The following is a 12,729-nucleotide window of genomic DNA, read 5'->3' as shown; positions in this document are numbered from 1 at the left end:
CAGGTGTCCCCGAGGGAAGAGCGAGTGTTCGGCAGCGGCCAGGGGCCGGGAGGGACACGGGACCGACGGCGGGAGGACGGGACTCAGCCGGTGTGTGTAGCTGGCTGAGTGGCACTTGCACGACCTGGCTGTGCCGCAGATGTACGTGAAATGGAGAAATGGCAGAATCTGGCACCGAAGATGTAGTTTCAGCACCGTGATGGAATCGCTCTCATCACTGACCCGTGCAGTGACCGCTGCTGCGGGGCTCCCTGTTCGCAGAGCTACGCACTGTTTCCTTCTCCTTGCTTAGTTTGTGGCCACACACGTTGTTACCAACATGATTCAAATTATCTTCGGAAGACTGAGGTACCGTTTAGTCAAGGCTTGTTGGTGGCATTCATCTCTATAGCATCTGAGCATGTGAGGAGCCTTAATCTATTTTAAGGACAGTCCTTTTGGAAAACAATATCCAGTTATTTTGCAGGTAAAACTGTTTGCAGTTTTGGGGTGGAAAACTGGCACAGAGTAATAAAGGTCAAAAGCATGAATGCATTTCACGGAATCACAGAATCCTAGTGGTTGGAAAAGACCTTTAAGATCATCAAGTCCAACCATAAACCCAACACTACCAGTTCCACCTCTAACCCATGTCCCTCAGCACCTCGTATGCCCGTCTTTTAAATCCCACCAGGGAAGGTGACTCCACCACCTCCCTGGGCAGCCTGTTTCAGTGCTTGACTATCCTTTCGGTGAAGAAATTCTTGATCAAATCCAATCTAAACCTCCCTTGGCCCAACTTGATGCCATTTCCTCTCGTTCTATCACTTGTTACCTGGGAGAAGAGACCCACCCCCACCTCTCTACACCCTCCTCTCAGGGAGTTGTAGAGAGCGAGAAGGTCTCCCCTCAGCCTCCTTTTCTCCATGCTCAACAACCTTTGATGACCTAAGGCCTTTTGCTCCACAGTGTGTAGCACTTCACACTTCATAGTTTCAAAATACAGCTCCCAAAAATTCTCTTGCAGCAACAGATATTTTCTAAATCTTACCTTGGAATGCCAAGGGATGCTCCTAGAGAGTAAGGAGCACAATTAGCATCACCTTGAAAAGTCTGAGCTGTCATCACACAGGAACTTCGTGGCAGAGACAGAATCAACTTCTCCAGAACTGAGAATCTCTTGTTGCTTCCCACAGTCTCCTGCCTCATTTCCCTCTGAACAAACAGACCCTTTTCCCATCGCTTCTTTCACTGCATGCTCTGCTGAAGCAGAGCTTTGTGCTCAAGTAGGGTGGAGGTCCCATGGATGTGCATACACTGCAGTGCAAGCTGTAGCTGCATGATTGCAAAGGATCTCAATTAAGGCTGCAAAATGTCAGGAGGTTTAAAGAACAGATAAAGCTTTTAGCTTTGCCTGCTAATATGCATTCATTTCTGCTCTTTTATTGTGGTTTTGGATGTTTCAGGTCTCTCTATATCTGATTAGGCAAAATAATTCAAATTGTCTATTTATTATGTTGTGATTTGTTCTCTTAGAATTAGTATTTCTCCAGCACAGATACCATGTATCACATAATAGGGGACTTAAAATCAATTAATATGATATACATGATTTATATATAGTTAAGTGCAAAATATTTCAGCTATAACGTTTTTAGCTGAAACAAATAAATAGATTGCAAGTGACCATTCAGTTACTAAATAAATTTGCACGGCAGAAGTAAGAAAGCAATCAATTCTAACTGGTTGTTGGCTCTGCAAGTTTTGTGTCCCCCGTTCAGATGTCAGTTCAATGTGAGATTCTTACGAGCTTGGGTGTTTTAAAAACTATAGTTTTACCATCATGAGATTTTTCTCTTCCCACATTACAAGACTCTAATGCAGGTGTTTTGTATGTTGCAGTGGTCGAAGGATTAGCTCTGCTGGATTTAGGGGTCTCACCGTATTCTGGAGCTATTTTTCATGAGGTCAGTATGCGTGCTTCATTTTAAACGTGATATTCAAGTGACATGTTTCTTACTGCTCACGAACTGGCAAAGGCTGGGGACCTGTGTTGTCCCAAAGACTTCAGAGAACTTGGGAATCTTGTAGTTGTCCGTACAATAGGTGCATGTAGTGACTCTCACAATGAGGAAGTGCAGTTCCTCACAGAATAACTCATTGCTGTGCAGATGACAGACATTTTTTGCTTTATAAAAGACTCATCTAAACAACAGGCTAAACAGTGAAACGAGCTATGTAGGAAATACTTTCAAAAGTACCTGCAAACAACCTGAAAAAATAGATTGTCTAGAAAAAATTGTTTTCTAAAACTGTTCTTTGTATGCTTTCTGTTTTAACTCTACCACTATACTAGTAGAATTGAGAAGCAGGAACAGAATATAGTTTTCGAAGTAGATGGTGTCTTTTATAAAGTGTATTGAGAACTTTGCAAGGAAAGAGACCTGTAAGTGTGCTTTGATTAATGACTTTACTCTGAAATAACAGCATTGTGGAAGAGGCTAAGGAAAATTGCCTTTGTAGTCTCTCGTAGCACTACTCTATTTTCCTCATCAAATCACCGGTTGATTTACATGGACAGGATTTGACATGGCTTTCCCTTCTGCTCTCTTTTAGACCCCATTGATAATATATCTATTTCACTTCCTGATTGAATACGCTGAATTGGTGTTCATGGTAAGTGCTTCTGGAAAGCTCCTCTTAAAAGGCCCTATTCTGTGAAATGCTGAGTGTGATGTTCCTTTTCCTCCTGCAAGAATAAGAACCTTCAGCCTCCCTGTAGTTCAGATTCCTGGTGAGCTCACAGTTTAATTAGAAAGGCGGATTTGCCAGTACAAACCCACATTTGGGCTTTTCCCTTGTTGCACATATTCCTTCTTTTTTATGAGTTCTTGGTTAGATTAGTGTCCCCACAGAGGGATGGGAAATGGGCATTTGGTTTCATGTTTCACTGAATCCCAGAATTGCCTGGACTGGAAAAGCCCTTCCAGATCATCGAGTCCAATCATGAACCCAACACTGATAAGTCCCCGACTAACCCATGTCCCTCAGCACTATGTCTACACGACTCTTCAATCCCTCCAGGGATGGGGACTCCACCACTGCCCTGGGCAACCCCTTCCAATGCCTCAGAACCCTTTCAGCAAAGAAATTCTTCCTCACATCCAATCTCAACTGCCCTTGGTGCAACTGGAGGCCATTTCCTCTTGTCCTGTCCCTTGGTCCTTGGTTGAACAGACCCACCCCCACCTCTCTCCACCCTCCTTTCAGGGACTTGGACAGAGCCAGAAGGTCTCCCCTCAGCCTCCTTTTCTCCAGGCTCAACAACCCCAGTTCCCTCAGCCGGGAACTCAGCACACTTGTGCTCCAGACCCTTCCCCCACTGCGTTTCCCTTCTCTGGATTTCAAAGGTTACCTCTTACAGGTCAGAATATCTTGTCCCACCAGCCTGGCCCCTACACCTCAGTGTTTCTCATTAAAACCCACTGCCAAACCCTGGGCCTGCAAAGAGCACAATTGGGTTAGTTCTCCAAATGTCTCTTCTAAACTATTCTCTGAGTTCTGCTTAATTCAAAAGGACATAAATCATGTAGCTGGCTGCATGTGCCACCTGGTGCAGCCTCTTTCCCCAGGTCCCTTCTTGGCAGGTCTCATCAGAGCTCACAGCCATCTGCGTGTGCTTGTGCTGGTGGTGCAGGTGACGGTGCTGCTGCCTGGTGAGTTTGGGACAGCTCAAGGCACTGTCACACTGGATTAGTGGACAGGTGGATTTAGGCAGCTGGGCACTGCTCCAGTGTTGCTTGTGCTCTAATGAAACCAGCGATTCTCCCTTGTGTACTTCTTTCCACAAACAGTTTCTTTCCCCTTAACTCCGCATTCTCTTGTTTTGTAAATATTAATATCTTTGATACAGCTCGTGACTTCAAGGTTAAGCAGTGTGTGAGCACAGTGTACAAATCAGCCATCTCATGTTTTTAAAGCTTGTTTTTTCTCCCCGTTGAGCTGGGTCAGCTCAGAGTCCTTATTCAGCGTCGCAGTACTGTCCGATATCTTTTTCTCCATTTGTTTATTTTGCTTACAGTCTGTCTATGCTTTGCTTTTTTAGATAACTGATGTGCTAACTGCTGTTGCCCTTTACTTGGCCATTCAGGACTTCAACAAAGTTGTGGTAAGCTGACTTGCCAGTGTTGCTTGACCCTCTTCTCCTAGCTAGTATAATTATCTTATACCAAAGAAAACACATGCCAGAGGATGCAGTATCAACCAGTCCTTGTTGCAGTAAATCTGATCATACCTGGATGATCAATAAACATGGGGACTGAGTGTGGTAAACAGTGGAGGTATTTTGAGTGTTATTGTGGCAGTATTACAGTATGAAACAAATTAGTGTCTGTAGGTGCCACATTGCACTTGAATGATGATCACAGCAGTGTAAATTCTTTGATCTGAAAGGAGTATAAAGAATTTGACATATTTGTGAGAATGCAATAGCCAGTGAAATGCAGGTAAAGTCTAGGGTCACAGTACACGAGAGGAGATGCAAGATTTTAGAACATGTACTGAAAACCCACCTTCAGTTGTTGTGGCAGTTTGCTGTATGCAGAATATAATTACTGGATATGGATTTGGAAAGACTTAAGCACTCCCTTTTCTCATCTCTCCTCCTGCTACAGTCTTCTGTGTATTTTGTAGCTTGAGACTGGAATGTTTTACCTTGAACTGGATTTGTGTTTGCACACACAGCATGAGTTAATACACAGACTGGAAAGGAAGGAATGTGTAAAGGAAGGAAATGTGTAAAGTGTAAAGGAAGGAATGAAACCTTCCAAGGATGCTGAGGTGGCATAAATCATTCTAGTGAGCAAGGTGAAAGTCTGACACTAAACTACTTGTTACCTTCAAATTATAAGTACATGTATTTGGAGGTGAGTGACTCCTCCCAGCTCTCTCCTAAGTAGCTCAAAGAACATTTTGTGTAAGCAGTGCTGTGCTCTCTGCAGTCCAAGAGGGACAGTGATTCAGTATCAACGTGAACAGGGAGGCTGCATTTTCTACAGCATCTGTGAGGTCTCCCATCCAGCTACATGCTTGTTCCTTGTCCTCTGACTTAGAGGTTGAAGAAATAACTATGATAAAACTGCAGATGTGTAAAAATCCTGTGTGCAAGCTACTTTGCTCATTGAGAATTTATTGCCAGCATCTCTCTCCTTCTGTCTCACCATGACATAGTTCAGTAGGTTCAAAATTCAGATTTCTCTTTTGTCTCCCTAGAAAGCATCATAGAACAAGATAGATTAGAGAGAGAGATTTGGAGTCCCTAAAGGAGATTTCCCAGAGAGGTATCCACCTTCAAAATAACAAAGACCGCATACTTCTGTGACTTGGTTTCTCAGGGGCTTGTATGTTGAACAGTGAATTTATAAAGTCAACTTTTCATTGGAGATCCAGACAGGCTTTAGGAAGATTGAAAGTATTGAACTCTAGTGTGGTGAATTCACTGTCAGCTGTGTCAAGAGCTAGACACAGGGAATTAAGGAAGTTCAAATAAGTAGAAATTATCTACTTTCTCCTGACTTCTGCTTCAGTTGTTAACTATTTGGGAAAAGAGAGTGGGTTTTTGTTCTGTTTGTGCAACACCTCACATAACATGAGTTTTGGCTCACACCTGGGGCTCATGTATGTTCCACAGCAATGGAAATCCTGAGTAGTAAGAAATAATGACTTTCTGACAGGCTTTGGTCATTCTTCCTTGTTCAGTTCAAAAAGCAAAAGCTCCTCATAGAACTGGATAAATATGCACCCGATGTGGCTGAACTCATCCGGACGCCCATGGAAATGCACTACATCCCCCTCAAGGTAGCACTGTTGTAAGTATTGCTTCTTGGAGGCTGCAGTAGGCTGCTTTGGTTCCTCAGCTCCCTTTGGGTTTTATTTGTCTGATCTGGGGCTTCAGCATTTGTGGAAGACTTTTTTTTTCACCCCCAGAAATTCTGAATTTCCTATTAAACATAAAAATTCCCCCCAGCCCTGAATACTCAGTTTGAAAGTGAAAAGCAGATGCTTTTCCAAATGTTTGTTGCCAACAAGTAAACTCACTCAGACCCTCTCAGACAAGCTCAGCAGCATAAGGTCATTCATTTGGTAGCAAGAATTTTGTGTCTGCCACAGATCACATTCCCATTTATTTTGCCTGTATACTAATGTAATCAAAACTGATTTTATGCCTCTCAAATGTCTCAGGTGTCTTTTCAGAAAAGTTAGGAGAATTTTTTAGGAGTCAAACAAAATGTTTGCTGATATCACAACTTGAATATCCCAGAATTGCTTATAATGCAAAGATATTTTCAGGTTGTCGTCTTAATAATGTCACGTCTCGGTGTTCCTCTGTATACAAAACATTTTTTTAATTTCAGAAAGCTTCAACTAAAATAAATAATATACAAGCAGGGTACTTAATGTCAAAGAATTATTTTTATTGGGGTTTTGAAATGAATAAATTATTATCGTCATTGTTCTGTGTCAGGAGAGAGTTTTCCATTAGATAAGTTGTTACTTTTTCTTATTTTTATGTGAATTTTGTGAAATGGTAAATGCCCCAGGGAAAGAAAGGTAGAGTCTGTAAAGTGCAGACTGTTTTGTATTTAACATTGTTGTGCGTTACCGCAGCAAAGTTGGTATTAAGTCGTACCTGTCTGTCTGTAGGCTGTCTCTGTGGAAATAAAAAATACATATTGGGACTTGGAGAAGTAGGAAAAATGTTTATGTAAAGAGATAATTAGAAAATCATCAACCCTGTCGACTCACTCTGATGATTGATTTAGTTATTAGCGAGGCTGATCAATACATTATCTTGCTTATTTTATTGGTAATTCTTCAAAACATTTTTCTGTGCTTTTGAGGTTATTGTAATTCTCATTTCCAAAAGCAGATGGCATCCTTACTAACTAAAGTGTAGCTGCATTCTCGAAGGTAAAGGTGTTCAGAGTTTGCTGTGTTTCCATGATTCCAATTAAAATATGCCAGTTTTTCGCAGCTGTCGGGCTTTGTGCTCAGATCATGTAGTTGTGAACATAAATGATTGCTCTGCCGTAGCAGGAGTGTGCAGGGTCAGTTGGGTTGGAGGAGACTCTGCTGATGTCTCTGGATTTGTTTCCATCTTGCTATCTTCTTCTTTTTATTACTTTCTCAGAGCCAGTAGATGTGAGTTGCAGAAAGAGTTTACTTTGGACCCCATATTTCTAGGTGTGACTGAATAAATGCACAATGTTTCTGCAAAGCAAGGAACTTTTTATGTAGTTATTTTCTAGGGTAGAATTTGTGTTTCAGTTTCTCTTCCCACCTGTCCCCTTTTCTCCCTGTGGCCACTGTGTCCCAGGCTACTATCCAAGGATCTGGTTTTTGCTCCAGACTAAAGCACCTGTTCAGCTGAATTAATTTGATGATGAGAGGATCCCATCAAATATAAAGAAACAAGAAGAAATGCCAAATTGCATCTGTTTTCCCTTTGAACATCTCTTTAATTAAATGCTCTCTCCTTTGAATGTAACTCAAGCTTTGCTTTTTTTCAGCTATCTGTTAAACCCCTACACTGTGATGTCTTGTGTGGCAAAGTCCACCTGTGCCATCAACAATACTGTCATCGCATTCTTCATTTTAGCCACAATAAAAGGTAACACAATGAACTAAAAATGGTTTGTTATGTCTTTCTATAAAGGCTAGAAAATTAGCAGGAATTACACTGAGGTGGAACTTTACAAATATGATTTCTAAAAGATCTCAGTGAAACACATCAGAAACGAGGACAGGAGCGAGGTCAGAGTTCTACCTGAAATCACAGGAGATAGTAAAGTCAAAACTTAGTTTGATCTCAGTGTACCTAGGAGTTTAATCCCTAAAAACCAGCTCCTTTTCCTGGATGACTTTGAATAGTTTTCTGTTTATGAAGAAATGTGTGTCTGTGTGTAGGAGGACGTAATGCTCTGCTGCTCTTTCTTTTGTATGTGAATATGCACTTAAAGCGTTGTTTGCAAAGCGTGTCTTTGAACTTTTATTCAAAAGCAAGGAGTTGCCTGCAGCTGTTATCTGGCTTTCGCTCACACTTGCAACCTTGGTTTGCAATTAGCTAATTTGGGGAAGCAGAAACAGTAACAAAGACCCATTAGAGGCACAGTTGAATAGATGGTGGTAGAATAGCTGTTTCATTCATTTTGTGCATAATGCCAGGTCTCTGTGTCTTTGATGACTTCCCAGTGTCTTTTAGCCTATGTGATTTGTACGAGTCACGTACATACTCCTAACGGAGTTCTGTGCTGGTCAGTCTGATCTCTCACCTCCAGCAGTGCCCAGACCCAGACGTTGTGAAGAAAGCTGGTAGATTTGTTTTATTAGTGTTTCCAAATGAAAGTTTTCCTCCAGTTATCTACTAATTGATGCAGAAGGGTTTTTGATTTAAAAGCATTTGCAAAAGTAAATGAGTGGGGTATGTTTAGTTAAACTGATTTTTAACTGACGAATAATTCAAACATAGACAAAGCTGTAGTGGCTGCCGCCGTGTTTTCTCCCTGATTGGGAGTGTGGCAGCCTCTTGGTTTTAAAGTGGGCAAAGATTGGAGATCAGAGTATGACTGTGATTTCTGGGTACCAATTCTTTAGATCTGTGCAGAATTGAACACTCCATAAAATAGAGGACAGAGAGGTTTCTGTCTAGGACAGTGTAGTTGAATGAAGAAAGCTCTTCACCAGGTAACCTTATATTTTTTCTTTCAAAAGGTGGAAACAGCGAGAAGCTCACCAAGCATTTGGTGTCATTAACCTGACAATTAGTCCAGTGCACTGTCAGGATTCTTGCTGTCTAAGCTGTATTTTCACAGATGACTTCCATCAAGTGACATAAGACTGAAAGCTATAACCAGGCTACTGCACTGGGTGCTTGTTTTTTTATTCTTTAACCTGGGACCTTTTGGACTTGATTTCTGGTGTTGGTAGCTGGGCAATGTGAATACTCAGCACTTAGCTCAACCTGAGACACCTCCAATAAAGCTTCCTCAATAAAGGCATTTATATTTTTAAGACCACTTGGAAAAGCTGTGCTAATCCTTTCTGTGCCTCAGTTTTGGTATCTGTCAAGTAGGGCTAATGCCACTTCATTCCTTCAACTGCAGACTTTTGCTTGCTGTCTTTCACAGAGCTTTGCTGAGGGCCCTGACACGTTCTGGTGACAAGGTTATCCAGCATGCCCAGTATAACAGCTCTTTCATGTGGATATGACTGAAGTGAATGTATTCCCTTGCATAAACAGCAGCCAGCATGATCTATAAATAGACACGAATCTCTTTCTGTATGTGAATGACAGGAGATATGAACCAGTCAGCATTTTTTTCTTGTGGGAGAATCACCTTGGTATGAGTCATTCCCTGTTCAAAATGTAGTTAAGAAAAGGACACTCCAGGACAGATTCTGCTAAGAACACCTTTAAGTGGTGTTCTGGTATTTGTAAATCCCCTGCAGAGCTTTCTGCATTTCTTCCATACAGACAGAAAGTCCAGGTGGGCTGTTTATATTAAATGTTCCTTACAAATGAACTTACTCTTTTTCTTTGCAGGTAGTGCCTTCCTCAGTGCTGTGTTCCTGGCCTTAGCAACATACCAGTCACTCTACCCTCTCACATTGTTTGCTCCAGCGCTCCTTTACCTTCTACAGGTAGATGATTTCTAACTGTTGTTACCTGTCATCTTCTTGTAGCTGTGCTGAGACAGTCCTTAGCTATTGAGAGGGGAGTCAGGCAGGTCCTGAGTTTCAGAAAAAGACACTCTCCTCAAGACATGGGAAGTTTGAAGCCTTAATGGGGATGTCTATGCATAGAGAGAAGGGAGCAGAAAGTCATCTACAGAAATTTATCTTCCCCAGAATAAGTGCTCTTCTTTGTTCATGAGAATATCAATGAGGATTTTAGACCTGGAGAATTTCCTTTGCACTGACATGGATCACTGAGCTGTGTTAGAATGAGGTGCTGGATGTTTGAATCTCTCAAACTCGGAAATGGGGATTTGGAGTTCAATAGCAAAAGGCACGTGCTTGTGCAAGTGGCTGGTTGCCCTTGTCCTTTCTCCCTCCCTCTGAAATCCAGCAGGGCTGACCTTGGTCATTCATGGATACCCAGGACACTGCTCCAGGCAAAACTAGCCCAGCAGTGGGCTGGTGGGCACATCTGCGGGCAGGGGTTTCACCACTGGTTTGCCTGCATGCTTCCTGCTGGTCTCTTAGCTCTTGTGCTGATACTCTAAACAATGACTTAACTGAGAGTCCAAATTATAATGCACTTAATGAAAACTGATCATTTGCTAGTCTTACTCTGATGTGGCAGCAAGGTGAGGCTGTGACTGTTAGCAGAGGGCCCTTATTCCGATTCACAGGTCACTTGGTGATTATTTTTATTATTTTTACCAGTCTGAAAGTCCTGCTGTTGAATATTTCACCACTCTGTCTTGGCTGCTTCTGTCCTGTCTTCCTCATGATTTTTATAGCTAATCTAAACTACAGGTTCATCACAGCCTATTCTCAAATCTCTGAGCTTCAGAAGAGAATGGAGAGTCAGTTCTAGTCCATTTTCTTTCCCCGACTATCTGACATGAATGTCACTTAAGTTTTTTTCAGAAATTTTATGATTATTACTCTTTGCCAAACAAGAAATCCTGCAGAGTCAGTGTTGCTTTTTTAGTTTGATAATTTTTAGGAGCATTTACTGTATATATTTTATATTTTGGTTTCATTTGTTCTCTTTTAACTGTGGTCAAAGTAAATTGGCAGTAAAGCACAAGCATTGTGTTCACAAGCAACAACAACTGCTTTGATATGCAAATGCATAATTTGAAACTTTTAAAGGGGATCATGCTAGTGTGTGTTCTTTTATCCAGATTTGTACAGAATTAAATAGCTTCTCTCCAGCACTTTCCAATCTGTCCTGCCAAAAATCCATGGTCAGCTTGCTTACATTGTTCCAGCAAGTGGCATTAAATACACGATGACTGAGAAAACAGCATGCTTTTCACAGCCACATCAGTTAGAGCTGGCACTCTGTACATCTGCCAGTGTAAACCCTCATACTGAATGGAAAAGCTCCATCACTGACTTAGAGCTGCAGAACTCATAGAATCGTAGAATTGTAGTGGTTGGAAAAGACCTTTAAGATCATCAAGTCCAACCATAAACCCAACACTACCAGTTCCACCTCTAACCCATGTCCCTCAGCATCTTGTATGCCCATCTTTTAAATCCCACCAGGGAAGGTGACTCCACCACCTCCCTGGGCAGCCTGTTTCAGTGCTTGACTATCCTTTCGGTGAAGAAATTCTTCCTCACATCCAATCTAAACCTCCCTTGGCACAACTTGATGCCATTTCCTCTCGTTCTATCACTTGTTACCTGGGAGAAGAGACCAACCCCCACCTCTCTACATCCTTTCAGGGAGTTGTAGAGAAGGTCTCCCCTCAGCCTCCTTTTCTCCAGGCTAAGCAACCCCAGCTCCTTCAGTCACTCCTCCTAAGACTTGTTGTCCAGGCTCTTCACCACCTTTGTTGCCCTTCTCTGGACATGCTCCAGCACCTCAACATTTTTCCTGTAGTGAGAACTCAGCAATTCCCAAAGGTGCTTACCCCGTGTGTATATTTATCTTTACAAATGCAGTCAGGGGACCTCCTGGAGTGAGATACCCATATGTCGTGTTATGCGACAAGGGCTTGTGGTTGACCTGTCAGGACAACACGTGTTGTCTAAGGAGGCAACAATTTAAAGGGGCTCCTTTGTGCTTAGGAACCCACTGGATGTCCTCTTTGCCTGATTTCAGCAGAGCATGAGTGCCAGTCCATGTGGTGGGGACCTGGCATTGCAGGGTGGTGGGTCATGGAGCAGGGCTCTCAGTCAGGCGGTTGATGTGGGTTGATGCAGTAGAAGGCAGGCAGTGGTACAGTATCACAAACACACGAGGGACAAGTGTAGCTGGGAGGAAGTGTGTGTAAATCTCAAATTGAGTTCTTGACACTTGAGTCACTACAAGCAGAAATGACCAGCTCAGCTGCTGTAGTTTCAAGCACAGTCTGGAAATATGTGCAATGTGTATGACTTAACTGGCTAGAGTGAAGAACATGAAGTAAATTGTGCTTGAGAGCTGGTCCTTCCAGTGCCACAGTGCCAGTTTGACGCTTTCTTTCATGGATTTAAAATTATGTTCTGAACACTCAGGCTTTCTCATGGCTTTCCACCTGATGAGGGATCTCTGCCTGCCTGTTTTTAATTTTCAGCGTCAGTTCATACCAGTAAAACTGAAAAGCAAAAGCTTCTGGCTCTACACCATGCAGTATGCAGCCCTGTACCTGTGCAGCCTGGTGGTGATCATCTGCCTTTCCTTCTTCCTCCTCAACTCCTGGGATTTTATCCCATCTGTTTACGGGTTTATGTAAGTATAAGAACTCAGTTACTGTTTTTTCTGTCTAGCCCCCCCATGTTGTTTCTTGTGCATCACACACAGGTGCCCCACTCCCTGTCCTAAGGAGTGTGTGATCTGTGATTTTAATGGCAATGCAAGAAAAGAGAGTGTGTGGAGGAGAGCAGGCATTAGACAACTTCTGTTAATTAAATAAAAGCAAGAATTTGAAAAAACAGATGTTTTCCATTGAGCTGATTGGAAATGGATTTGATCATTGAGCTACCATGGCTGCGAAATTTCTGTCTCTGCAGAAATATCTGCTTGGGAAC

At 42.4% G+C, this 12,729-nt stretch overlaps 1 protein-coding gene across 1 annotated transcript in view; it reads left to right on the top strand.

The window, feature by feature from the left end:
* Window positions 1–1,881: 1,881 nt before the first annotated feature.
* Window positions 1,882–12,729, top strand: part of PIGU (phosphatidylinositol glycan anchor biosynthesis class U) — a gene marked incomplete at its 5' end in the record, with an annotated part of 17,696 nt that continues 6,848 nt past the window's right edge. Inside the window, 7 exons of the mRNA XM_010175616.1 lie at window positions 1,882–1,946; window positions 2,596–2,655; window positions 4,085–4,147; window positions 5,737–5,846; window positions 7,548–7,648; window positions 9,581–9,678; window positions 12,276–12,430. Of these exons, the coding sequence (XP_010173918.1) occupies window positions 1,882–1,946; window positions 2,596–2,655; window positions 4,085–4,147; window positions 5,737–5,846; window positions 7,548–7,648; window positions 9,581–9,678; window positions 12,276–12,430 (652 nt within the window). The remainder of the gene's footprint in view (window positions 1,947–2,595; window positions 2,656–4,084; window positions 4,148–5,736; window positions 5,847–7,547; window positions 7,649–9,580; window positions 9,679–12,275; window positions 12,431–12,729) is intronic.

This window comes from Antrostomus carolinensis, unplaced genomic scaffold, assembly GCF_000700745.2.
Source record: "Antrostomus carolinensis isolate BGI_N321 unplaced genomic scaffold, ASM70074v2 scaffold35050, whole genome shotgun sequence".
Taxonomy (NCBI): Eukaryota; Metazoa; Chordata; class Aves; order Caprimulgiformes; family Caprimulgidae; genus Antrostomus; species Antrostomus carolinensis.
This window is presented reverse-complemented; position numbering and strand designations above follow the sequence as displayed.